Here is a 26,505-nt window from a genome sequence, read left to right as displayed (position 1 = left end):
TAAACATGTAGGAAGGGGCGAGGCGGAGGGCCACCATTGAGGCCCTTCGAGGGCCATACCGTCAGAAGGGAGGAGGTGCACACATTCCAAAGAAACCCGCCATGTAAAATTAAGGGAATCTTCGGAATGGTGGACCGGTACTCTACATTTGCCAATATATAATAAGGCGGTGCCACCACTTGAGGGGAGGGAGCCTGTTGTTGTTGTTGTTGAGTATATAAAGGTCTGCCCGCGCCCTATAATGGCTGCATAATGGCTTGACCCTGTCACATCTCCAAGTTCGACCAATTGGGGAGTTTTACCTATTTACCTGTTTCATGGACTGTTAAATATAGCGACTGCTCTTTCTTGATTGGACAGAGTTTGACTGTACATACGTTTTAGTGGCGGTTTGCGAAAGGATATGATTTTTCTTTTTCCATTTGGATCTGGGTGATATTAAGTAAGAGACTTTATCTGGTTTTCTTTTACCGTTATTTTTGGCATATCAGCTTTTATGCCTTTTATCTTACGTTTCGTTTGTTTTAGTATTTGTTTGTTAGTACTGCCTTGTGTTTTTCTAGCTTTTCGGTGTACTAAGTAAGCTGGACACCCTTTTTATTCAGCACTGTGTTATTTCCAGGCAGTTTGCTCATTTTTAAGTTATTTGTTAAATACTGGTTGTGTGTGTGATCACTAGCAGTGTTGACACTTTGTGTGATTTGTACAAATTCTTTTAAAATGACCGAATTCTTGGCAGTGGTGGCACATAGTTTCTTTCTTTAATGTTGGTTTATTTGGATTGCCATTAACATTGAGAGGTGGGTCTTTGCTTGCGAAAGTTACTGCGACTGCGTGTTTATTTTTCGTTTACCGAATGCTGGCATCATTATTCCCTTTTTCCAGTGAGGCCCGTATTTCATTGATTTGTTTTTTGTTCGGAGGGATTTCTATACCTTTTACTTAGGTTTGTTCTTGGGATACCTTAAAGTCATATGATTGAAAAGAGACAATATTTGCTCTACTTTTAAGATCTTGTCTGATTTTAAGGGTGATTCCATTTTTACTTTAATTTACGGGTTGACTCAAACTTCTGTTAATCCAGTTCTCAAAAGCAATCATCTTAACCGTCTGTATAATTAAACAGATAGAATAGTTTTGTCAAGTATTAATGTTCTACTTTCATGTTACCGTTTAACCACATTTTAAGTGATAAATCACATTGTGAGGTGATTATCACATCGCTACGTTCACGTAATATACATATATATATATAGTCATTGTTTAAAACCAAGCTATTTGCTACGAGTCTGGATAAAAGAATCGTGTAATTCACGCAAACACAAATGTCTAGTGGCTATCACCGTTGTTTACGTGTAAAGTGATGGATTTGTCAGCCTTCTGAATAAATGTATACCTATGGTTAAAAGTCCTCTGGCGAGAGGTAATTTCTATTTATAAATCAAACGCGACAATTTGAATTTAGATCTGAAGCGACGTGAGCGCCCTGAAGTGTAACTTCCTCTATAATATGTTGCTTGTCCTCTATTAAAAACTAGAGAACTGTTTAGGTATATTCATACCGGAAACAAAAGTGTGTTCCGTATTTCTACCGTTTATTTCATCTAGAAAACAGTGAAGAGAACTACAGTGACAAGGTGAGGTAGACACACACATACACACATAACAGTGGTTTAATAACAGGTGAGCAATTACGGGACGTAAAGGTCCTCTTGGAATGCGCCGTAAATCGTACTTGTATATATATCCTGACTAGAATGCAGTGACAAAACGGTCGAAACACATCGGTTTTTGTACCATGCCTTTATTCCAAGAGTACCAGTAAGGCTCTATATAGCTCACCAACATTCAAACCACTGAGACCAAGACAGAAAGGAGAAACAACTGTACAAGACCGCGGACATGGTAGATACAATTCTATAGCCGTTCTAGGCTCATTTTCTTTGACAAATCCAGGAGTTGGTGTAGCACTGTCCCAAATCCCTCTGTACATGTCGGTGGTATTAAAGAATAAAGTAGCAAGAGTAGCTCTCCAAATATAAAAAGACAGCGGCATTATATGTTAACAAAACACAGCATTATTGTCCAGTAATTTCCTGGTTTGAAGCTTATAAAATGTAATACTATCCTTCCAGATAGAGTAGATTTATACCTTAAGAGTCTATCATCTCAATTACAATCACTTTATTTAAATACAAAACAAAACATCACGATCCTTAAAACAATGAAAATGTTACCATTGATGCATTGGGAAGCAAACAGTTTAAACTATGACAAAGTAAATACTAAAATATGTAAGGACATCATGATTACAAGAATTATGGTGAAATGCCTATTATACATCTTATGTCTAAACTTTACCAAAAACAAGAAATAGAATGTCAAAGACTTTGTTCATATAAAGTGTGACTAGTTATTTGTCACTTCGATTTAGTCACGGTTTGGTAAAGAGAGGCTCATTGCAAACAGTGGGAAATATATATTATACACCACATTGTTCATTTACGCTTTAGTTTAATGACTTGATTGATGCCTTCTATAGGTTGAATATCACTGGTGTGGTTTTGGAGGATATAGCCTTCAACATTTCTGTATGACTGTGTTATATGATGGGAGAAACCACTACGTCATAAATACTAGCAGCCTATACACTGGCACACACATAGGGCATATTGCACAAACAAACATCTTATCACCTTCAACAAAACATGAACACGGAAACAAAACACTTAGTGAATAAGACATAAAGTTAAAATTGGTTAACATTTTAGAATCAAAATGAAAAGGATTATTCTCAAAATAAAGCTATATTGAACACAAATGTGTGCCATAGCTTGAAATGTTTGGCCTAAATTGAAAAAACATCATTTTAGCACTCCAAATTAATCCTATTATATACGACATTTATCTGAAGCTAAGATAGAAATAGTTGATGATCACTGTATAAAGTGGGGTAGATTTATATTTGTCAGGACATTTATGGAATCACACAGCATTGATATCAGAAAGGTTGACATCATAAAGCTCCTTGGCAACATACTCCTGTATTGTTCCTAATTTCAGTCATTATTTCAACATATCTTATGACTGATATTGTTGAAAAAAAGTACTTAATTGCCAAGAGACCTTTGATTCATTACATTAATATCATCCTTTATACGAGGAGTATGTTGGGGACATGAAATACAGCACTCTTAGTTCTATAAGTCATAAAAAATATGAAATAAAATGTAAGACTAAATAGACAAAATCTGGAATGAATAAAAAAAGCATCACCAGGTCATAAACTCATAAAGCAACAATACCGCTATAACAGAAAATGGTTATCATAGACAACCATTTCTATATATGAGCAAAAATGAGTAACTGGGTAAACAAATTTTGACAAATCAATGGTTATAGCTGTTTAAAATCACTCAAAGATAAGACAAATTAAAATAACATTTTTTAAAACGCAATTGAGACAAATATTCAACTAAATACTGAAAATGGGATAAAACAAACTCATCACATGATTGCAAAACAAGCAGAACAGAGATCAAAACAAACTAGAATAAAAATTAGTTCTAGCTCAAAAGAGCTTACAAGTTTGTGTAAAAGCTTATCACCATGGTTACAAAGCAACATAAAAGGCAAAATATTACACATATATGAGAAACATAAAACAGAAATTTTGTTGAAATAAAACTCAACTTACATTGTAATTAACATCTACAGGATAATGAAGCACTCTGACATTTTGTTACGATTATTTTAACTTATAAGTAGGAAAAAGAGTTAAATGGTTTAAGCATAAAGCTGTATTTGTTTGGCCCATAGTTAGCCCACAGTCAGAGCCAGTATACACTTTTCATGAACTTGTATTTATATATATTTATCTATGGATTTATCTGTTTTTCAATGTACAATTCCTAAATTTTCCACCAGGAAAACATACAAATACACAGGTGTCTCTAAAATATATTGAACTGTATGCCTGGAATAAATAGAAAGAATTAATTATTGCAATTCACCAGAAAACATAGTCAAGTGCAGCAGCCAATTGAATAAGAATTGGATAATTTGTCCACATGTTATCTATAGGCAGGTTTGCACATTTAAATAATTTCATTGGTTAATAATGATTTTTGGATAAATATTGACCAATCAACTAATATTTTGGCCAACTTTAACCAAACCAAAGACTTAACCAGTTTTATACAATTCACTGATGGTTGTTATGCAAACAAAGTTCTTGAAAATCATAAATGTGAGGTGATATGATAGTTCTTGAGAGAAGTATACACAAGTCCGCTGTCAACATGTTTAGGACATTCATTGGGAACATTTTGGAAATACAGTAATGACAGAAATACTCTAAATGCCAACATTCAGTTAAATTTAAACATTTTTTTCCAGAAAAGTGTCCCATCATGCATATTCCAGTACACTCCCTTAGCCTTTAATTGTCATTTCTTATTTCAAGATTTAAGTGGATTTATTTATTACTAACTTTAATTTTCTGGTAAAAGAAAATCTAAAAGTACCCTTGGGCTTCCTCGAGTATGTATATTTATCCGATGATAGTAAATAATGAAAACGTGAAGGACATACATGACTATATCATCTACTTGGTAATTTAAAAAAAAACTTAATGCTAATAATTATAATAACGAATAATTATTATACGGAAATGGTGCCATTTAGGTTTCTGACATATCATACAAAAGTCAAATATTATGCATATGAAATAAGAGTACTTCATGAATATATTAGTGCTTCTTTGCAGAAAAGTATGCGTATAGAAGACTTCATAAATAAAGTTATTGTAAGTCTGAATTGGCATATAAAATTTCTATAAACTAAATCTACATGTACTCTACAAATAACAATATAAAATAGTGAAAAAGATAAATTCTTCCATGACTATATACACAATACTGTCAAATAAAGACTCTGAATGAATTAGTGACATAGACTAGATATACGTTAAAATTGAAAACAAACAATATTAATAAAAATTTATATCAAAAAATATATTTTGAACAGGAAACTAATCAGAGTATTTTTCCCTCCAAAAAAACTAATTAAGATGATCTTACAAAGTTAGTTATTTGATGAAGCATTTTTGAAGTAAAATCATAACAAATTAAAATTAATACTAAACAAAATTGAGAAAAGTCTTCATTCATTTATTTTTCGTATGTTTTCAATTTAACAGATCATGTAATTTGTTTTGATTTTTCATTCAATGCTTTAATACGTCAATAATGCAGTTAAATGTATGATGAAATACAGAATAAGAGCTGAAGAAAGAAAAATATTGTTTATATCTATTTAACTATTCACATAACAGTAAACAATCCAATGGAAAAAACAGTTATTAAGTTATTAGACAGGGACTACTATAAATCCTCTGTGAAGGTTCGTTGATTTAAAACATGGAAGAAACAAATGCATAACATGTCAACATTCTATCATGCTTAAAAAAGTACTGACATTTCTAAAGTTATATTGTCCTTAAAAATAGTATCATACTATGCAACTTTAAATCTACAGAGTGGAAATTCAAACAACTGCTGAAAAACTACGAGTTTGTGAATATTTTAAAAGCATAATTTAAACTGGTACTGCAGCTGGTTCTATTTGAACAATTACTGTTCCTGATTATTTATTCATTTCACAGATCTACTGTGAGTGTGCGACTGTATCTTCATTTTTTGCTTATATTTCAGTTCTGGCAAAAACTACACATACAACCCAGATAACATGTATGTATACAACCTAAATGTTAACAAAGCTAGATCTCAGTGTCAAAAATGTAGCAGACTTCTACATCGAGACCACATCTGTATTGAGTAAGGTCTCCATTGTAAGCTGTGTAGACTACAGTACTAACAAAGTTATCTGCTACGTCCATGGTCGCTACATTTCCACCCGATACCACATCTTCATTTCTCTCACTTGCCGAATCAGGAAATAAGCCAGCAAAATACTGATGATCTGGAATACACAATGTAGTCAATTCTCTACATGTATAACTCGTATCATTAAATTTTTCTCTTTTTTTAAACTCTACTGTTGTTACCTGTATAGACATTATGTCTTCAAGTATGTGTTTGTGTATGAAGTGTTTCTATCCAAAACTTCTATGACCTAGTATTATAATAAAGAATCAAATTAATGACCAGTGATAGAAATTAGCAAACGGCTGCATGTTTTCAAACATATATGTAAGTTTTCGAAGGGAAGTTACCAATGACACTGTTATGCCTCCAAAATGCAAAAAGGCTATAACCCAGGATAACATGTTACAAATAATAACGAAGTGCCATCCATTTCATGCTAGCGTATATTTAACAAGCTAGCTTCCCTACCTGATGTATAAATGTATATTTAACAAGCTAGCTTCCCAACCTGAGGTCAACATGTATATTTAACAATCTAGCTTCCCTACCTGAGGTATACAGGTCCCTAGTGCTATAATGCCGACAAAGTCGAGGGACCAGCTGAGCCAGGACAGGTACAATTCTGTACATCCAACAGTGTGAACCTTCCCGATCGGCATCTGCAACAACAACATTGTCAGAACCTACCTGATCTGCATCTACTAATACAACAACAATCTTGCCAAAATTGTAACAGCACATTGAAGACAGTGTGAACCTACCTGATCTGCATCTACTAATACAACAACAATCTTGCCAAAATTGTAACAGCACATTGAAGACCATGTGAACCTACCTGATCTGCATCTACTAATACAACAACAATCTTGCCAAAATTGTAACAGCACATTGAAGACCATGTGAACCTACCTGATCTGCATCTACTAATACAACAACAATCTTGCCAAAATTGTAACAGCACATTGAAGACAGTGTGAACCTTCCTGATCTGCATCTACTAATACAACAACAATCTTGCCAAAATTGTAACAGCACATTGAAGACCGTGTGAACCTTCCTGATCTGCATCTACTAATACAACAACAATCTTGCCAAAACTGTAACAGCACATTGAAGACCGTGTGAACCTTCCTGATCTGCATCTACTAATACAACAACAATCTTGCCAAAACTGTAACAGCACATTGAAGACCGTGTGAACCTTCCTGATCTGCATCTACTAATACAACAACAATCTTGCCAAAATTGTAACAGCACATTGAAGACCGTGTGAACCTACCTGATCTGCATCTACTAATACAACAACAATCTTGCCAAAATTGTAACAGCACATTGAAGACCATGTGAACCTACCTGATCTGCATCTACTAATACAACAACAATCTTGCCAAAATTGTAACAGCACATTGAAGACAGTGTGAACCTTCCTGATCTGCATCTACTAATACAACAACAATCTTGCCAAAATTGTAACAGCACATTGAAGACAGTGTGAACCTACCTGATCTGCATCTACTAATACAACAACAATCTTGCCAAAATTGTAACAGCACATTGAAGACAGTGTGAACCTACCTGATCTGCATCTACTAATACAACAACAATCTTGCCAAAATTGTAACAGCACATTGAAGACAGTGTGAACCTACCTGATCTGCATCTACTAATACAACAACAATCTTGCCAAAATTGTAACAGCACATTGAAGACCGTGTGAACCTACCTGATCTGCATCTACTAATACAACAACAATCTTGCCAAAACTGTAACAGCACATTGAAGACCATGTGAACCTACCTGATCTGCATCTACTAATACAACAACAATCTTGCCAAAATTGTAACAGCACATTGAAGACCATGTGAACCTACCTGATCTGCATCTACTAATACAACAACAATCTTGCCAAAATTGTAACAGCACATTGAAGACAGTGTGAACCTTCCTGATCTGCATCTACTAATACAACAACAATCTTGCCAAAATTGTAACAGCACATTGAAGACAGTACATGTGAACCTTCCCAATCAGCATCAGCTAATACAAAAACAACATTGTCAAAATTGTAACAGCACACTGAAGACCATGTGAACCTTCCCAATCAGCATCAGCTAATACAAAAACAACATTGTCAAAATTGTAACAGCACACTGAAGACCATGTGAACCTTCCCAATCAGCATCAGCTAATACAAAAACAACATTGTCAAAATTGTAACAGCACACTGAAGACCATGTGAACCTTCCCAATCAGCATCAGCTAATACAAAAACAACATTGTCAAAATTGTAACAGCACACTGAAGACCATGTGAACCTTCCCAATCGGCATCAGCTAATACAAAAACAACATTGTCAAAATTGTAACAGCACACTGAAGACCATGTGAACCTTCCCAATCAGCATCAGCTAATACAAAATAAACATTGTCAAAATTGTAACAGCACACTGAAGACCATGTGAACCTTCCCAATCAGCATCAGCTAATACAAAAACAACATTGTCAAAATTGTAACAGCACACTGAAGACCATGTGAACCTTCCCAATCAGCATCAGCTAATACAAAAACAACATTGTCAAAATTGTAACAGCACACTGAAGACCATGTGAACCTTCCCAATCAGCATCAGCTAATACAAAAATAACATTGTCAAAATTGTAACAGCACACTGAAGACAGTGTGAACCTTCCCAATCAGCATCAGCTAATACAAAAACAACATTGTCAAAATCATAACAGCACACTGAAGACCATGTGAACCTTCCCAATCGGCATCAGCTAATACAAAATAAACATTGTCAAAATTGTAACAGCACACTGAAGACAGTGTGAACCTTCCCAATCAGCATCAGCTAATACAAAAACAACATTGTCAAAATTGTAACAGCACACTGAAGACCATGTGAACCTTCCCAATCAGCATCAGCTAATACAAAAATAACATTGTCAAAATTGTAACAGCACACTGAAGACAGTGTGAACCTTCCCAATCAGCATCAGCTAATACAAAAACAACATTGTCAAAATCGTAACAGCACACTGAAGACAGTGTGAACCTTCCCAATCAGCATCAGCTAATACAAAAACAACATTGTCAAAATTGTAACAGCACACTGAAGATAGTGTGAACCTTCCCAATCAGCATCAGCTAATACAAAAATAACATTGTCAAAATTGTAACAGCACACTGAAGACAGTGTGAACCTACCCAATCAGCATCAGCTAATACAAAAACAACATTGTCAAAATCGTAACAGCACACTGAAGACCATGTGAACCTTCCCAATCAGCATCAGCTAATACAAAAACAACATTGTCAAAATTGTAACAGCACACTGAAGACCATGTGAACCTTCCCAATCAGCATCAGCTAATACAAAAATAACATTGTCAAAATCATAACAGCACACTGAAGACAGTACATGTGAACCTTCCCAATCAGCATCAGCTAATACAAAAACAACATTGTCAAAATCGTAACAGCACACTGAAGACAGTACATGTGAACCTTCCCAATCAGCATCAGCTAATACAAAAATAACATTGTCAAAATCGTAACAGCACACTGAAGACAGTACATGTGAACCTTCCCAATCTGCATCAGCTAATACAAAAACAACATTGTCAAAATCGTAACAGCACACTGAAGACAGTGTGAACCTTCCCAATCAGCATCAGCTAATACAAAAATAACATTGTCAAAATTGTAACAGCACACTGAAGACAGTGTGAACCTTCCCAATCAGCATCAGCTAATACAAAAACAACATTGTCAAAATTGTAACAGCACACTGAAGAACATGTGAACCTTCCCAATCAGCATCAGCTAATACAAAAACAACATTGTCAAAATTGTAACAGCACACTGAAGACAGTACATGTGAACCTTCCCAATCAGCATCAGCTAATACAAAAACAACATTGTCAAAATTGTAACAGCACACTGAAGACCATGTGAACCTTCCCAATCAGCATCAGCTAATACAAAAACAACATTGTCAAAATTGTAACAGCACACTGAAGACCATGTGAACCTTCCCAATCAGCATCAGCTAATACAAAAATAACATTGTCAAAATCGTAACAGCACACTGAAGACAGTGTGAACCTTCCCAATCTGCATCAGCTAATACAAAAATAACATTGTCAAAATCGTAACAGCACACTGAAGACAGTGTGAACCTTCCCAATCAGCATCAGCTAATACAAAAATAACATTGTCAAAATCGTAACAGCACACTGAAGACAGTACATGTGAACCTTCCCAATCTGCATCAGCTAATACAAAAACAACATTGTCAAAATCGTAACAGCACACTGAAGACAGTGTGAACCTTCCCAATCAGCATCAGCTAATACAAAAATAACATTGTCAAAATTGTAACAGCACACTGAAGACCATGTGAACCTTCCCAATCAGCATCAGCTAATACAAAAACAACATTGTCAAAATTGTAACAGCACACTGAAGACAGTACAGGTGAACCTTCCCAATCAGCATCAGCTAATACAAAAACAACATTGTCAAAATTGTAACAGCACACTGAAGACCATGTGAACCTTCCCAATCAGCATCAGCTAATACAAAAACAACATTGTCAAAATTGTAACAGCACACTGAAGACAGTGTGAACCTACCCAATCAGCATCAGCTAATACAAAAATAACATTGTCAAAATTGTAACAGCACACTGAAGACCATGTGAACCTTCCCAATCAGCATCAGCTAATACAAAAATAACATTGTCAAAATTGTAACAGCACACTGAAGACAGTGTGAACCTTCCCAATCAGCATCAGCTAATACAAAAACAACATTGTCAAAATCGTAACAGCACACTGAAGACAGTGTGAACCTTCCCAATCAGCATCAGCTAATACAAAAACAACATTGTCAAAATCGTAACAGCACACTGAAGATAGTGTGAACCTTCCCAATCAGCATCAGCTAATACAAAAATAACATTGTCAAAATTGTAACAGCACACTGAAGATAGTGTGAACCTTCCCAATCAGCATCAGCTAATACAAAAACAACATTGTCAAAATTGTAACAGCACACTGAAGACAGTGTGAACCTACCCAATCAGCATCAGCTAATACAAAAACAACATTGTCAAAATTGTAACAGCACACTGGAGATAGTGTGAACCTACCCAATCAGCATCAGCTAATACAAAAACAACATTGTCAAAATTGTAACAGCACACTGAAGACCATGTGAACCTTCCCAATCAGCATCAGCTAATACAAAAATAACATTGTCAAAATTGTAACAGCACACTGAAGACAGTGTGAACCTACCCAATCAGCATCAGCTAATACAAAAACAACATTGTCAAAATTGTAACAGCACACTGAAGACAGTGTGAACCTACCCAATCAGCATCAGCTAATACAAAAATAACATTGTCAAAATTGTAACAGCACACTGAAGACCATGTGAACCTTCCCAATCAGCATCAGCTAATACAAAAATAACATTGTCAAAATTGTAACAGCACACTGAAGACAGTGTGAACCTACCCAATCAGCATCAGCTAATACAAAAATAAACATTGTCAAAATTGTAACAGCACACTGAAGACCATGTGAACCTTCCCAATCAGCATCAGCTAATACAAAAATAACATTGTCAAAATTGTAACAGCACACTGAAGACAGTACATGTGAACCTTCCCAATCTGCATCAGTTAATACAAAAATAACATTGTCAAAATCATAACAGCACACTGAAGACCATGTGAACCTTCCCAATCAGCATCAGCTAATACAAAAATAACATTGTCAAAATTGTAACAGCACACTGAAGACAGTGTGAACCTTGATACTACTAAGGTTTGTTTTTCTAATTTCAAAATAAAACTTACTACATCATGGTCAGGTTCATATATCATAAAGCATCTTGGTGAAAAATTTAATATTAATGAAAAAATATTTTTTTCAACGTTGAATTTAAGAAAACTAGCAACATAAAAAAATTGACAGTGACTTTTTCCAGTTTTTATCAAGGAATATTTAAGACAGCTTTTTTCATCAAATTTAATAGAAATTATTGATACATGTATGCCTTTCTTATTTGGACTGTTTTCTTGCTTATTGCTTATTAATTTGAAAATGTTCACTACTGGTTATTGCCCTCGTATAGCCCAGAAATGAAGATCATTTAACTTTAGAACAAAGAAAATTATTAGTGTTAATTTTTAGAGACAAATATTAATTTTCCTATTTTTAAGCTTTTCCAAGGATTTCAGAGGGTGGGCTGCTAAGGGTGTTGGATGTGGTCACTTACATGTACCAGTAAGAAGCTTTATGAATGGGTCCCTTGTTGTCATATTGCTATTCAAATCTTCACCCAACGGAAAAAAAGTTTAGTTAGCAGCAACGATTTGTTCCGATATAGTCATTTTGTATCCTAACATATCATATTGATATTTAAGATACAAGATGATGACAAAATCGGGGGGGGGGGAGGGGGAAGGGGGGCGATTATTTTTATAGTAAATGGGTGAGTGTCTTTTTGTCACTAATCTTGACTCCAAAAGGCTAAATTTTCTTCTCTAGAGGGGTGGCATAATTAACAAGAGGGCCATGATGGCCCTGTATCGCTCACCTGTAGCTTTGCTAAATAAAGTGAACATTCTGACCTATTATCTTGACCTAGATTTTATAGAGATGATCATTCTGACCAAGTTACATTTAGATTAGGCTTAAGTTGTGACCTCTATTGTGTTCACAAGGTTTTTATACTAATTGACCTAGTGACCTAGTTATTGACCGCGAATGACCCAATATCGAACTTGACCTATATTTTTCTAGAGATGATCATTCTGACCAAGTTGATTTGAGTTAAGCCTAAAATTGTGACCTCTATTGTGTTCACAAGGTTTTTCTACTAATTGACCTAGTGACCTAGTTTTTGACCTGGGTTGACCCAATATGGAACTTGACCTAGCTTATGTTAAGATGATCATTCTGACCAAGTTTCATTAAGATAAGGCTAAAATTGTGACCTCTATTTTGTTCACAAGGTTTTTCTAATAATTGACCTAGTGACCTAGTTATTGACTGCGTATGACCCAATATCGAACTTGACCCAGATTTTATAGAGATGATCATTCTGACCAAGTTGCATTAAGATTAGCCTAAAATTGTGACCTCTATTGTGTTCACAAGGTTTTTGTACTAATTGACCTAGTGACCTAGTTATTGACCGCAGATGACCCAATATCGAACTTGACCTAGATTTTATAGAGATGATCATTCTGACCAAGTTGCATTGAGATTAGGCTAAAATTGTGACCTCTATTGTGTTCACAAGGTTTTTGTACTAATTGACCTAGTGACCTAGTTATTGACCGTGAATGACCCAATATCAAACTTGACCTACATTTTATAGCGATGATCATTCTGACCAAGTTGCATTGAGATTAGGCTAAAATTGTGACCTCTATTGTGTTCACAAGGTTTTTCTACTAATTGACCTAGTGACCTAGTTATTGACCGCGGATGACCCAATATCGAACTTGACCTAAATTTTATAGAGATGATCATTCTGACCAAGTTGCATTGAAATTAGGCTAAAATTGTGACCTCTAATGTGTTCACAAGGTATTTCTACTAATTGACCTACTGACCTAGTTTTTAACCCCAGATGACCCAATATCGAACTTGACCTAGATTTCATAGAGATGATCAGTCTGACCAAGTTTCATAAAGATTAGGTCAAAATTGTGACCTCTGTTGTGTTCACAAGGTTTTTCTAATAATTGACCTAGTGACCTAGTTATTGACTGCGGATGACCCAATATCGAACTTGACCTAGATTTTATAGAGATGATTATTCTGACCAACTTGCATTGAAATTAGGCTAAAATTGTGACCTCTATTGTGTTCACAAGGTTTTTGTACTAATTGACCTGGTGACCTAGTTGTTGACCGCGGATGACCCAATATCGAACTTGACCTACATTTTATACAGATGATCATTCTGACCAAGTTGCATTGAGATTAGGCTAAAATTGTGACCTCTATTGTGTTCACAAGGTTTTTATACTAATTGACCTAGTGACCTAGTTTTTGACCTGGGTTGACCCAATATGGAACTTGACTTAGCTTATGTTAAGATGATCATTCTGACCAAGTTTCATTAAGATAAGGCTAAAATTGTGACCTCTATTTTGTTCACAAGGTTTTTCTAATAATTGACCTAGTGACCTAGTTATTGACTGCGTATGACCCAATATCGAACTTGACCCAGATTTTATAGAGATGATCATTCTGACCAAGTTGCATTAAGATTAGCCTAAAATTGTGACCTCTATTGTGTTCACAAGGTTTTTGTACTAATTGACCTAGTGACCTAGTTATTGACCGCGGATGACCCAATATCGAACTTGACCTAGATTTTATAGAGATGATCATTCTGACCAAGTTGCATTGAGATTAGGCTAAAATTGTGACCTCTATTGTGTTCACAAGGTTTTTGTACTAATTGACCTAGTGACCTAGTTATTGACCGTGAATGACCCAATATCAAACTTGACCTACATTTTACAGCGATGATCATTCTGACCAATTTGCATTGAGATTAGGCTAAAATTGTGACCTCTATTGTGTTCACAAGGTTTTTCTACTAATTGACCTAGTGACCTAGTTATTGACCGCGGATGACCCAATATCGAACTTGACCTAGATTTTATAGAGATGATCATTCTGACCAAGTTGCATTGAGATTAGGCTAAAATTGTGACCTCTAATGTGTTCACAAGGTATTTCTACTAATTGACCTACTGACCTAGTTTTTGACCCCAGATGACCCAATATCGAACTTGACCTAGATTTCATAAAGATGATCAGTCTGATCAAGTTTCATAAAGATTAGGTCAAAATTGTGACCTCTGTTGTGTTCACAAGGTTTTTCTAATAATTGACCTAGTGACCTAGTTATTGACTGCGGATGACCCAATATCGAACTTGACCTAGATTTTATAGAGATGATTATTCTGACCAAGTTGCATTGAGATTAGGCTAAAATTGTGACCTCTATTGTGTTCACAAGGTTTTTCTACTAATTGACCTAGTGACCTAGTTGTTGACTGCGGATGACCCAATATCGAACTTGACCTACATTTTATAGAGATGATCATTCTGACCAAGTTGCATTGAGATTAGGCTAAAATTGTGACCTCTATTGTGTTCACAAGGTTTTTCTACTAATTGACCTAGTGACCTAATTATTGACCGCGGATGACCCAATATCGAACTTGACCTAGATTTTATAGAGATGACCATTCTGACCAAGTTGCATTGAGATTAGGCTAAAATTGTGACCTCTATTGTGTTCACAAGGTTTTTCTACTAATTGACCTAGTGACCTTGTTTTTGACCCCAGATGACCCAATATCGAACTTGACCTAGATTTTATAGAGATGATCAGTCTGACCAAGTTTCATAAAGATTAGGTCAAAATTGTGACCTCTATTGTGTTCACAAGCAATTGTGAACGGACGGACGGACGGACGACGGACGAAGAGTGATCACAAAAGCTCACCTTGTCACTACGTGACAGGTGAGCTAAAAAGTGCCTACACCCTGAGGGTTATATGTTTAAATGGAATAGCTCTAAGTAATTTCTATTGCATTTTTTGCTTTTTTTAAGAACCATGACATGCAGCATAATGAGAAAGAAAAACTATACTTACTGAACTGTTGAATCGCACTTTGTAGCCACAGTCCACTCTGAACTTGTTCTGTAATGATGAATTGTACATGGAATTTTGATCAAACCACACTTATTCCAGAATAAGAGCCAACTCTTAAACCTGCACATTAATATGCCAGGTGGAGCAGGTCTATCTTATCCAATATCCTCTGACAAAACATAAAATGTTCCAGCCTGTCATAATATCTACCTCCATTTAAAATGAAATAATTGGATCACATATCATTTTGGAAACATAAATTCCTGAAACAACTTAAATTTAAACATTTATAAACTTAAATCCATATTTTGTAGGTATAGGCTAAAAGTTTACATGTAGATGTTTTATTTATTAAGTTAAAACTATGTAATGATACAAGGTAAAATGTATGTGTACCTGACTCAGGTTTTTACAGCATGACCAGGGAACCCCACACCTCTGCTCTCCTAGGGCCCCACAGTCAAACTGACGGTTTTGTTCATAGTCAGAATACGAATCAAACCCACAACACTGGAACTGCAATAAACAACAAGCATTGCATTTAATTCATTCTTGAATTACATCATAGTTTGAGAATGTTCTCTTTCAAAATATTCTAAAATATTGTGTTCGTTTCAAATCTTAAAACATGTCTGTACTTTTACACACTGAACGTTACACACAATCCCAGATGATCACATTTGTGGGATAATCAATACTACAAGAAACAAGGCAGTCCAAAGGAAGTCTATATCCCCTGCCGTTGTTTTTTTAGTATATTTTGTTTTTCTCGCAACCTGACTGGTACGTTGATTCTGACCAAAATTGTACACAACCACTGGTCAAGAGTGGGAATAAAGGAAATACAAGTTGTTTGATCGGTAACCTAAATATTCTTGGATATTTGAACATATTATAAAAGGATATTTGTTAAAGTTATTCATATTGTGTGTAGAGTAGGTAAGATCAATGTCAAGGTTATTAAGCTAAAAAAAGAAGGAAAATGAGTCCTTGATTTATAACATCAATGAAATAGCAAGCCTTAAGTATTTTCGATAAAGTGATACTTATATATTGTGGTGATGTCATAACATTGTTTTACTGCTTTTGAAGAGAAAACACATGTTATAAATATATTACCACATTTGTGTCCATTGTCTTTTATAAATATAAAACTTGTTGCACATACTGATAATTCATGGTAGAGTGCGCTAAGTATCAATCTGTGCAACTTGATTAACACTTTCATTTAACATTTATATCTTATCCTCTATTTAACATTGTCATAATATGGACTCGAATCTTCATGATGGATTACTGGCAGAAATTGCAATTGGTTCGAGTTCTTTGATCAAATTCAGTTATTGTTGCTAAAAGTACATGAAATGTATAAGGTCAAAAAATCCAGTAAGAATTGACATGTCTACACTGCTAAATGTAAAAAGCCTGGACACAAGCATGTGTACTAAGACCTTTAAATGTCAGATGTGACCTTGACCTTTGAGGTATGGACCCAGGTCAAGGTCACTGCACATCGTCTCAATAAGGAAAACATTTGTACCAAGTAATATGGAAATCCATCAATGCAAAAGTAAGTTATGGCGCGGACATAAGCATGTGTACTCTGACCTTTAAATGTCTCGTGTGACCTTGACCTTTGAGGTATGGACCCGGGTCAAGGTCACTGTGCACATCGTCTCTATAAGGACAACATTTGTACCAAGTAATATGGTAATCCATCAATGCATAACTAAGTTATAGCGTGGACACAAGCATGTCTCGTGTGACCTTGACCTTTGAGGTATAGTCCCAGGTCAAGGTCACTGCACATCGTCTCAATGATGACAACATTTGTACCAAGTAATATGGTGACAGACAGACAGACTGACAGACGGACGAAGTGCATACCTATAATCCCCTCCCCACTCCGTGGCGGGGGATTAAATATTAATTGTAGACAATGATATTTAAAATCAATTTGAACCAGTCTGAAATTTCTGAGTATTTTTGAACAATATTTCCCTCAATGTTGTCAAATAAAGGGATGTTTGATGTCAGCGGGATAAGTTAGTGTTTCCTTCCTTATATACAAAATTTGTTTTAAACTTGCAATTTATATTCAATTTGATTTATTTTAGTCTTTTCTTTGAAAAATAAATAGACTTAAAATAACTTAATAAGTAAAATACCGGTAAAAACAGCCCATTTTAAAGAAAACACTGTCACAGTAAGTCATGAACGCCCTTTAAAAGCCATCCAGTTCAATGGATTATGCACTCACTAATTTGCCTACATTCAAGAAGAGCTAACTTTAACTTTAAGCAAAGACCAGGCCAAATGATGGTTGAGGTTACAGGAATTTTTTTACTGGGGGGCAGGAACTGAGATGAATTAAAATTGTCTTGATGGGGGTGTTAAAAGAAATCCAATTGTCTTACCCCAGCCTGAAGATTGTCCATAGATCTCCTATACATGCCATCGTCATGGTAACCAGACAGTATATACATGAAATCTTCACTCCCCAAGTCAGGAACCTTTTAAAAGAAAACACGAAAACTTGATTTCTTTAGATAACAATGAAATAACATTATATAAAACAATGAACTCTGATAAGTTCACCCTGTTCCTAATGCAACTGTATAATTTGATGGCACCATATAAAAATGCCGAACTTACATTTTTGTACTTTTTCAGGAGATACAAAAAACAATATAAAATGTCATATACAATGACATGTAGGTTCGGGTTTTTCTGCAACTTCTTCTGACCAGTAAACTCAATTTCTATTGGCTGTTAAGTCCGGTGTTTTCAGAAAAGGTGGCAAACTAAAATATGTTAATAAAAAGATGAAAACCCCGAAAGAGCAAAAAATGTAGGTTCGGCTTTTTTAAATGGTGCCATCGAATTTATTATGCCTGTTTGGAAATTGAGACAATTGAGCTCAAATCCTCATCATTCGCAGTTTTATCAATAATATGAGAAAAAAAAGCATTCATTTATATTTATATTTCGAAACTCAACTTTTTCAACTGTGTGCAGAGCAAGTAAAATATGAAAACTAGAGATTGCTTTTTTGAAAAAGCGCTTGTCTCTCCTAATGTGTGGTCGTAGCTGAGAAAAAATAAGTGATGGACATGAAATTTGTAATTTTGGACTGGAGACGAACCAACAGTGAAGTTTGGTTTATTCACCCGTAATAAATAGTGAACATCTACTGCATAAGATCCTTGGTGCAAGCGTTCTTTAGTAACTGAGCGGTAACCGTTTCTTCACCTTAAGGTCACGGCGACCTTGACCTTTGACCTAGTGATCTCAAAATCAACAGGAGTCATCTACTAGTCATGACCAACCAGCATACCAAGTATGAAGTTCCAGGGTGCAAGCGTTCTATAGTTATTGAGCGAAACAAAGTGTGACGTACAGACTGACGGACAGGGCATAAACAATATGTCTCCCCATGAATGGGGGAGACATAACTATCAGGGGTTTATTTTACCTCTCTTGTTTCAAATAGTAGTTACTATAAAAGAAGTATTACTTTACTCTAGTCTACAAATGTACTTAATGTTTACCTTTTGCCTGTGGATAAATGCCAGAACTCCAATACCAACTTGAAGCAAGAATGCTAGTATGGTGAGGACAAGGTACTGAAACAAGAACAAAATTTTCTGAAATCAATATTTGTTTCAATGATCTGTGTCATAATAAATGTGTCTTTAATTTTTAATTCAAGTAAGTCTTTTGATTGCAAACTTTAAATGTTAATAGAACTTAATTCTATTGAAAGTAAATTTTTCATCTCACATTCAATTATAGCAGTGACTTACAAATATAAGGAGACAGTTGTTTTCCCTGACAACTCCAGCAACTCCAAACAAGGAGATGGTGGTGATGAGGAAGCCGACACCTATCATCATAAGTGCAGGTAGAAGGAGGTCATGATTGACAGCCTCATAATCGCGGGCCTGGAACGTCACCCAAACGCCAACAATCAGGAGACCAGCTCCCACAATCTAAAATTTGGTATTTTAGAAAAGAAAAAGTAGTTTAAAGAATGATGGTGGTTATAACTGACAAGAGCGGTTCAAGGATTAAATATTTGATATATTAAATGAAACTAGAAATGTGTCCATAGGACACGGATGCCCCCACTTCGGTTTTTTGTCACAGAAAATAAGCCATAATGATTTTTAAAGTATTTTTGGCAAAAAAGGGCCGTAACTCCTAAATGACTAAAGCGATTTCCATGACTATCGAACTTGATCAAGATATTATGGTCACAAACATGTGTTTAAAGTTTGGTGAGGATTGGACAAACAGTTTTCAAGAATTAGATCGGAAACAATCTTCGGGACGTATTTTTCAAGTCTTTTTTTGCAAATAAAGGGCCGTAACTCCTAAATGACAAAAGCGATTTCCATGGCTATCGAACTTGATCAAGATATTATGGTCACAATCATGTATGTAAAGTTTGGTGAGGATTGGACACATACTTTTCAAGAATTAGATTGGAAACATATATTTTTGAAGTATTTTTGGCAAAAAAGGGCCGTAACTCCTAAATGACTAAAGCGATTTCCATGACTATCGAACTTGATCAAGATATTATGGTCACAAACATGTGTTTAAAGTTTGGTGAGGATTGGACAAACGGTTTTCAAGAATTAGATCGGAAACAATCTTCGGGACGTACGTACGTACGTACGTACGTACGGACAGACGTACGTACGGACAAGGGCAACCCTATATGCCGCCACTTTGTGGGGGCATAAATATTGGGCAAATGCACTTAATACTATATTTTTATATAAAAGTTGCCTTCCTTTAAGGTAACCGATTATATTGTCAAACAGAAGTTTTCTCCAAGATTGACAGACAGGCTGTTCAGAGTGCCAATGGATGAAAAGATACAACATAACAAAAGTCTACCTCACTCTCAAACTTGAACATAATATATGAGTTCCGTACATAATTTGGACTACTGGTTATTTAGAACACTGCTGTCAAATGTCAAGAGAGGCTACCACGACCAGGCTTTTATGCCTACCGGTACTTTTCATTACCATAAAATTTAATGATGAGATTTTCTTGAAAAAAAAAAATAGTCTTAACTTAAATTCTGTATTTGATTGATGAATATTCAAGCAATATTGACCAAGGTCATTCAAGCATAGAAGTTTGGGTCTAAGTCATACATATGTTTTGAAGTCTGAGGGCTAAATGACTTAAAAGGTAGGTCTTAGCATTAAATTTTCATTTAAATAGAAGGTTGTTAAATTACTGCAATTGGTCGGTTTCACATGTTTTAACTTCTCTTAAGTTATTATTCACACTCACTGATGTTTGCCTCGGACAACTCAATACCGATTCTTTATATGATTTTAGGTATTGATTGACTTGTGACATCTATACGGTACTGAATTTAATCTGGGACCATGTAATCTTACTCCCAGATTTAATTCACTATTGAATGATTGGCAGAAAGTATTGCCAATACCAAAAATCATAAAAAAAGATTCATTGGACTTGGAGTGAAATAGTATGGACTAGGTGTAAGGCAGTCAGGATTTTAGCAACTGCCCTGCAACAAAAGTATTGTCAATTGCTCATCCATAAATCATAATAAAGTAATCTTGGGAAGAAAAGCGCACCCAATAGGGAGCAGGGTTTCTGCCAGGAAATTACTAAGGCATGTTGGGAGGGGAGGGTTTGGGAGGGGTGTCCCCTCCGGACGTCGATTTTTTTTATTTTCGTAATCAAAATGGTGCAATTTCCTGCATTTTAAACAAGTTTACAGTTATGTTCCTATGATTTAGAATTATCAACTCAAGTCCGATTTACATTAAAAATATTTGCGAAAAGGTTGAATTGTTTCTCTTCATTTATTATTGGTATTTCTCAAGTATTCCGACAATACAATATCGACGGTATTGATCGTAAACCATATTGATCGACTCACAAAAGAGCCCGGAGCAAAGCGACTGCTCGTGGGTGTATTTAAAGCTGCAACAGCTAATAATTTTAATGCCGGGTCGGCTAAATAATAACTAAAAGGGAATGTAATGAGTATTTTCAGATTTATTTATCTTTTGTTCTAAATAAATTAAAAGAACGATAAAATAATCAAAGTTTAATAATAAGCAACACAAAATATAACTTTACACTAAACTAAAGACGGGAATGCGACTCAATTACATACGACGACATAGCATAACCCTTGTTAACACAGATATCTTAACACAGTTCTCAATTACAATTTAATAATTGGTAAACAAAAGGACAATTAACAAACAGACTCGGGATCAATAAACAAAATAAAACGACACATACCCGGTAATTTATGTTACTGAAATGAATTAACACTTATTGTTTACTTTGCAATCATAGGTGATTATAGGGATGAAGGTCGCAATTACGACAGTGGTGTTTTTCACACATTCCCATTTTGATAAAGAATAGGAGTTTGGTTAATTGCGCTGTCCATCCTCACCGACACGCCTAAGTGTTTTAGCCAGGAATTAAAGAGGGCAGGGTTGGCCAAAAAAATGGCAGGGTGGGCCAAGATAGGGGCATGGTGCTTTCTTAAATGGGAAAACAATGCGCACAATATTAGCTTTGTATTGTTGTAAAAAGACCATGTACCTTATCAAAGTCCATGCACACATTGTAGTAATATCCCTACAGAATACTCTTAATTATTTTTTTTTTTTCATTTTCACTTCAGACACTTTCTTTACCATCTTAACCATCTTTGGTTCTTGTCACCAGGGCTCTCCCAACGCTGATTTTTTGGGGAGAAGTCAATTCTCCTACCAGTAAAATTAGGGAAAAGTGGGGAGACTTTAAGGAGAAGAGATACTTATCGTAAAAACCTGAGATAAATATTGTCTAGAGTCTCCTTTTTGTAATGTAAAGTTTACCTACAAAAAGCGTATAAAATAAAAACAAAGACAGTTAAAAAAAAAAAACATTTGAAGCAATCAGAATGGCCTTATATATGAGCTGTTAACAACATTTAAGTGCAGGGGGCGAATCTTGTTTTGGTACGATCAGGATAGGGTACGAATGTCACATTCAGCTTTGCTGTTGTTTACTTGTCTTTGGTTAAATAAATTTCAATATTATGCTGACATTTTAAAACAAAATGCCATTTAAAATCTCTATCCTTCATGAAAAACTAACTAATACTTAATAATAGAACTAGAAAATCGAGAAATAAACTCCGAAAAATGTTATGACAAAATGGCAGTGACTCGCCGAATCTTCTACTTTTAACCATCGTACAAATGAGGAAAATACTTTGAGTAATCGCTATATAAAGCAAATAAAAAAGTTTTGAGATTACAAAACAAATTTTCATTATGAACATTCAACACAAAAACTATCAAATAATGGTCATGAAGTCAAGTATTTGATTTTCTTAGCGCCACCTTCTGTTTTTCAATGACGGTCTGCTTCAAATGAAACAATGTTCTAAAAAGTTTGCCTTGTTTTTACACTGCAAGTATCAATTGTTTACTATTGCTTGACAACATTTTTCATCATTTCTTCGCTTTTTCTATCGCAATATAACAAACTTTTTATTATTTGACCAGTGTCTTCTCTGATTGGTTAACAAGGGCCATTTCGATAATTGGATGATAGACAACCCAATTATTATCATGTGATTAGGAGATTAAGGATTATAAATGGCTAAATTAATTAAATTTGTAACAACATCGGCATCAAAGATCAACATTTAGAGATACAACTTCGATGTCTCAGACAAGGAATAATGTGTCATAATGAACAGCAATTAGCACCCTGATAATAAGCGTGAATTACCGTTAATCAGACCCGCGGTGATGACGGTCGTGTGCCTTATCACGCACTGATCTGTGACAGATTAGGAAACGGCGACATTGACCAATGAAATACTTTTAGGGCGTAACTTTGTGATAAACAACGATCTGAATGGCCAGAAGGGCGTGTAAAAAGGGGCAACGGGGCGGGGTCAAAAAAGGGCAGGGCAGCCCCCCTTCCATTCCGCTTTAACCAAAACACTACGCCTTCATGCTGTCGTCGATCCTGAATGGCTGATACAAATGCAGTAATAGTCCCCGACACGCCTTCTGGCTGTCAGTCAACCGTTGCAATCGCAGCAAAACTGTGTATTGTCAAAACTGATGATAGTTTTGATAAGGATTGTCGCTGCGCATTAAAGCATGTCGGCATAATTAACGCGTGTCGGTAATTAGCCTAGCCAGCGGAAGGCACGTCGGGCCCGACAAGCCATAAAGGCCTGGCGGAAACCCTGGGGAACTCGAACCCATGACTGCCAGAACACTAGCACGGCACTCTATCGAACTAGGGCAGCCGGGCAACTGGTTTTTACACCCACACACTACACTTTACCTGGTTCTAGTTCTACCATTAGAGTAGAATTACGGAGGTTTCGTCAACTCTCCAGTTCGTCACACTTGTTCTATATAGAAAATTGCCAAGATGTTTCGTCACACCTATTAGCGGTTTCGTCAACTTAATTGTTTCGAACTATTTCACACATTTATGCGAAACCAATTAGCTTAAACAGTTGATGACCCAATTAACCGCACGTGTCAGCGTGTGTGTGGGCTTTAATGTGATAGTGCTAATGAGACATCGGCGTGTGTTTGTACGTTTCTATCAGTTTGCCATCTTAGTGATGGATGTCAATAAGTCAGATTGCTTAAAAGCAATGTTCGATCTTGTTTTGTCACCAATCATGGCCTCTATAACCAACTGCGTACATTGCTCTAAAATAGTAACTGCTCGCATGCATGCGATATGTTGCGACGTGTGTGAACGTTGGCAACATCGTAAATGCAATTCAGGGGTATCTGCGCAGCAGTACCAACAGATGGTAAAAAATGAGCTAAATCTGGCATGCCGATACGCCTGCTGTCTACAACGTTTGTCATCAGAGCAGAGAAGTAGCAGACGATGACGCTGACGAAGTAGCCGAAGAAGGAGCAGATGACGAAGCCAACACAGTAGCCGCCGCCGACGAAGTAGCCGGCGACACCATCAGCACCAATTCCGCTGATGGTATCCTGGAAGACCGGACGTTTGACATCTCGAACAGGAGCTTTGATCGACCCCATCATCCACTGGATGAGTCGCTACCGGAGAGGCCCCTAGACAAAGAGGTTCCCACTGATTTACCGGTGACTTTCGAGGTCGTAGAGGGTGGCAGCAAGCGAGGTGGGTGGAAGCTCGTCAGTAGTGCCGGATACACATACACAGCTCGCCGTAACAAGGGTGGTCGCACTTAATGGACGTGCAGTATAAGAAGCAAGGAGATGACTTGCCCTGCAAGCGTCATGCAATTCGGCAATATGTTCACTCCAAGCATCGTCGGTCATGTCCATCCGGCCGATCCCGGTGCCCCCAAGAAGATAAAGATATCTACGAAAGTGAAGGAAGCCGCTAGGGAGCGTGTCTTCGAGTCTGCAGCAAATATCGTCGAGCGAGTTATGAAGCAGATGACGACACCAGATGACTTCAGCCTACCAAAGCACCCAACTACTTCGGACGATCAGCAACATTGCGGGACTGGGACCAACGACTCCTTCAGACGACGTACACTACGGTGACATGACGAATTAAAATCAGAACCTAACTCATGCCCATTCATTTTTCATTATTGACTTTGTCATATATATGCCAATGAATTTCATAATCTGACTGTAAGTGAAAAAAAAATGCATAGTCATGTATGTCACATAAATAAATATATTAAGATTGTTGTGTAAATGATGTGTCAAATATTGTGTTTATTAAAGTTGCATAAATAACTGTTAACCTTTGGCATATATATGCCCATGAATTTCATAATCTGACTGTAAGTGAAAAAAATGCATAGTCATGTATGTCACATAAATAAATATATTGAGATTGTTGTGTAAATGATGTGAGATTGTTGAGTTAAAAATATATATGCTATCCTGTTTATATTTATTAAATAGTTTTAAACACCAAGATTTCTTCATTTATTAACAATGCTATTTTAAATAAAAAAAATATGCAAAAACACGGTTTTGAGTAATAAACGATTTCATACACTACGCATGTCAACATACACATCAGAAGGTAAAATATTGAATAAAATGGTCTAGTCTACTAAATTATTCCTTTCTTCCTAAATTGGTGTTTGCTCACACCTAATAAATTGGACATAATAGTTGCATTAATTGCTACTTATAATAAGGTTGACGAACTGTAAAAATATGCTGACGAAACAACTACCCATTTTGTACTATAAAATAAGGTAGACGAAATGGTAAGGTGACGAAACATCCGGTACCCTTAGAGTAAACTTAAAACGAAAAGTGTGCCTGGTGTATCTGGTTCTTCACCCAACAACTTCAATAATCATACAGTGGAAACAGAGAACTACGAATAATAATCATAATTCAACAGATCTTTCACAAAAAAAAATGTAAACAAACAATTTATGTATCGATATATGCACAAAATTCTGCAATGAAAATTGCAAAATGCCTTACAACATAGATACAGGCGAGAAGAAAAAGGATCAGTTTGTTGCAGCTATAGGCTGTGCATGCACACAATGGTCTCTTTGGGTGTGCAGACGAAGAATTTCTGTCTTTATTGTTCACCATTCTCTCGCCGTCAAAATCCAGCGCCATCTTAGCATCCTTCGCTTCGATTGTTTCCGCAACCAGTCCGGAAAATGCCGAGTACAGACGGTCTCCATAAATTATGTTCGGATGTTTCCGCTAGCTTCCGTGGTAGGTTAAACTAAACCCATACCAGTGAAATTCAAACACATTGATAGCCCCTGAAATCTCCGAAAACCACATGTACAGTTTTGCAAAACTTTTAACGATTTTTTTCTTTTTTAAACATATTTTCTTCTACATTTTCATGAACTACTTTTAATAATGCTTGTAT

At 35.9% G+C, this 26,505-nt stretch overlaps 1 protein-coding gene across 1 annotated transcript; it reads right to left on the bottom strand.

Annotated features, from left to right (window-relative positions):
* Positions 1–1,574: 1,574 nt before the first annotated feature.
* Positions 1,575–26,260, bottom strand: LOC128218724 (tetraspanin-15-like). Its single transcript, XM_052926413.1, has 8 exons — positions 26,097–26,260; positions 19,398–19,583; positions 19,143–19,217; positions 18,009–18,104; positions 15,988–16,107; positions 15,592–15,639; positions 6,437–6,547; positions 1,575–5,982 (listed from the first exon to the last, which is right to left on the bottom strand). Exons 1-8 carry the CDS (start codon positions 26,238–26,240, stop codon positions 5,905–5,907), a joined length of 858 nt encoding a protein of 285 aa, XP_052782373.1. The 5' UTR covers positions 26,241–26,260; the 3' UTR covers positions 1,575–5,904.
* Positions 26,261–26,505: the final 245 nt, after the last annotated feature.

Source organism: Mya arenaria, chromosome 2 (genome assembly GCF_026914265.1).
Source record: "Mya arenaria isolate MELC-2E11 chromosome 2, ASM2691426v1".
NCBI lineage: Eukaryota > Metazoa > Mollusca > Bivalvia > Myida > Myidae > Mya > Mya arenaria.
This window is presented reverse-complemented; position numbering and strand designations above follow the sequence as displayed.

What these genes read in the sequence shown, in the direction of transcription:
- LOC128218724 (XM_052926413.1), bottom strand. Translation starts at nt 26,240, where the DNA reads ATGGCGCTGGATTTTGACGGCGAGAGAATGGTGAACAATAAAGACAGA. An exon ending in TTCTCGCCTGTATCTATGTT is followed by an intron (nt 19,584 to 26,096) that starts GTAAGGCATTTT and finishes ACCAAATTTTAG; the next exon opens with ATTGTGGGAGCTGGTCTCCT. An exon ending in CATTTATCCACAGGCAAAAG is followed by an intron (nt 18,105 to 19,142) that starts GTAAACATTAAG and finishes TTCTTTTAAAAG; the next exon opens with GTTCCTGACTTGGGGAGTGA.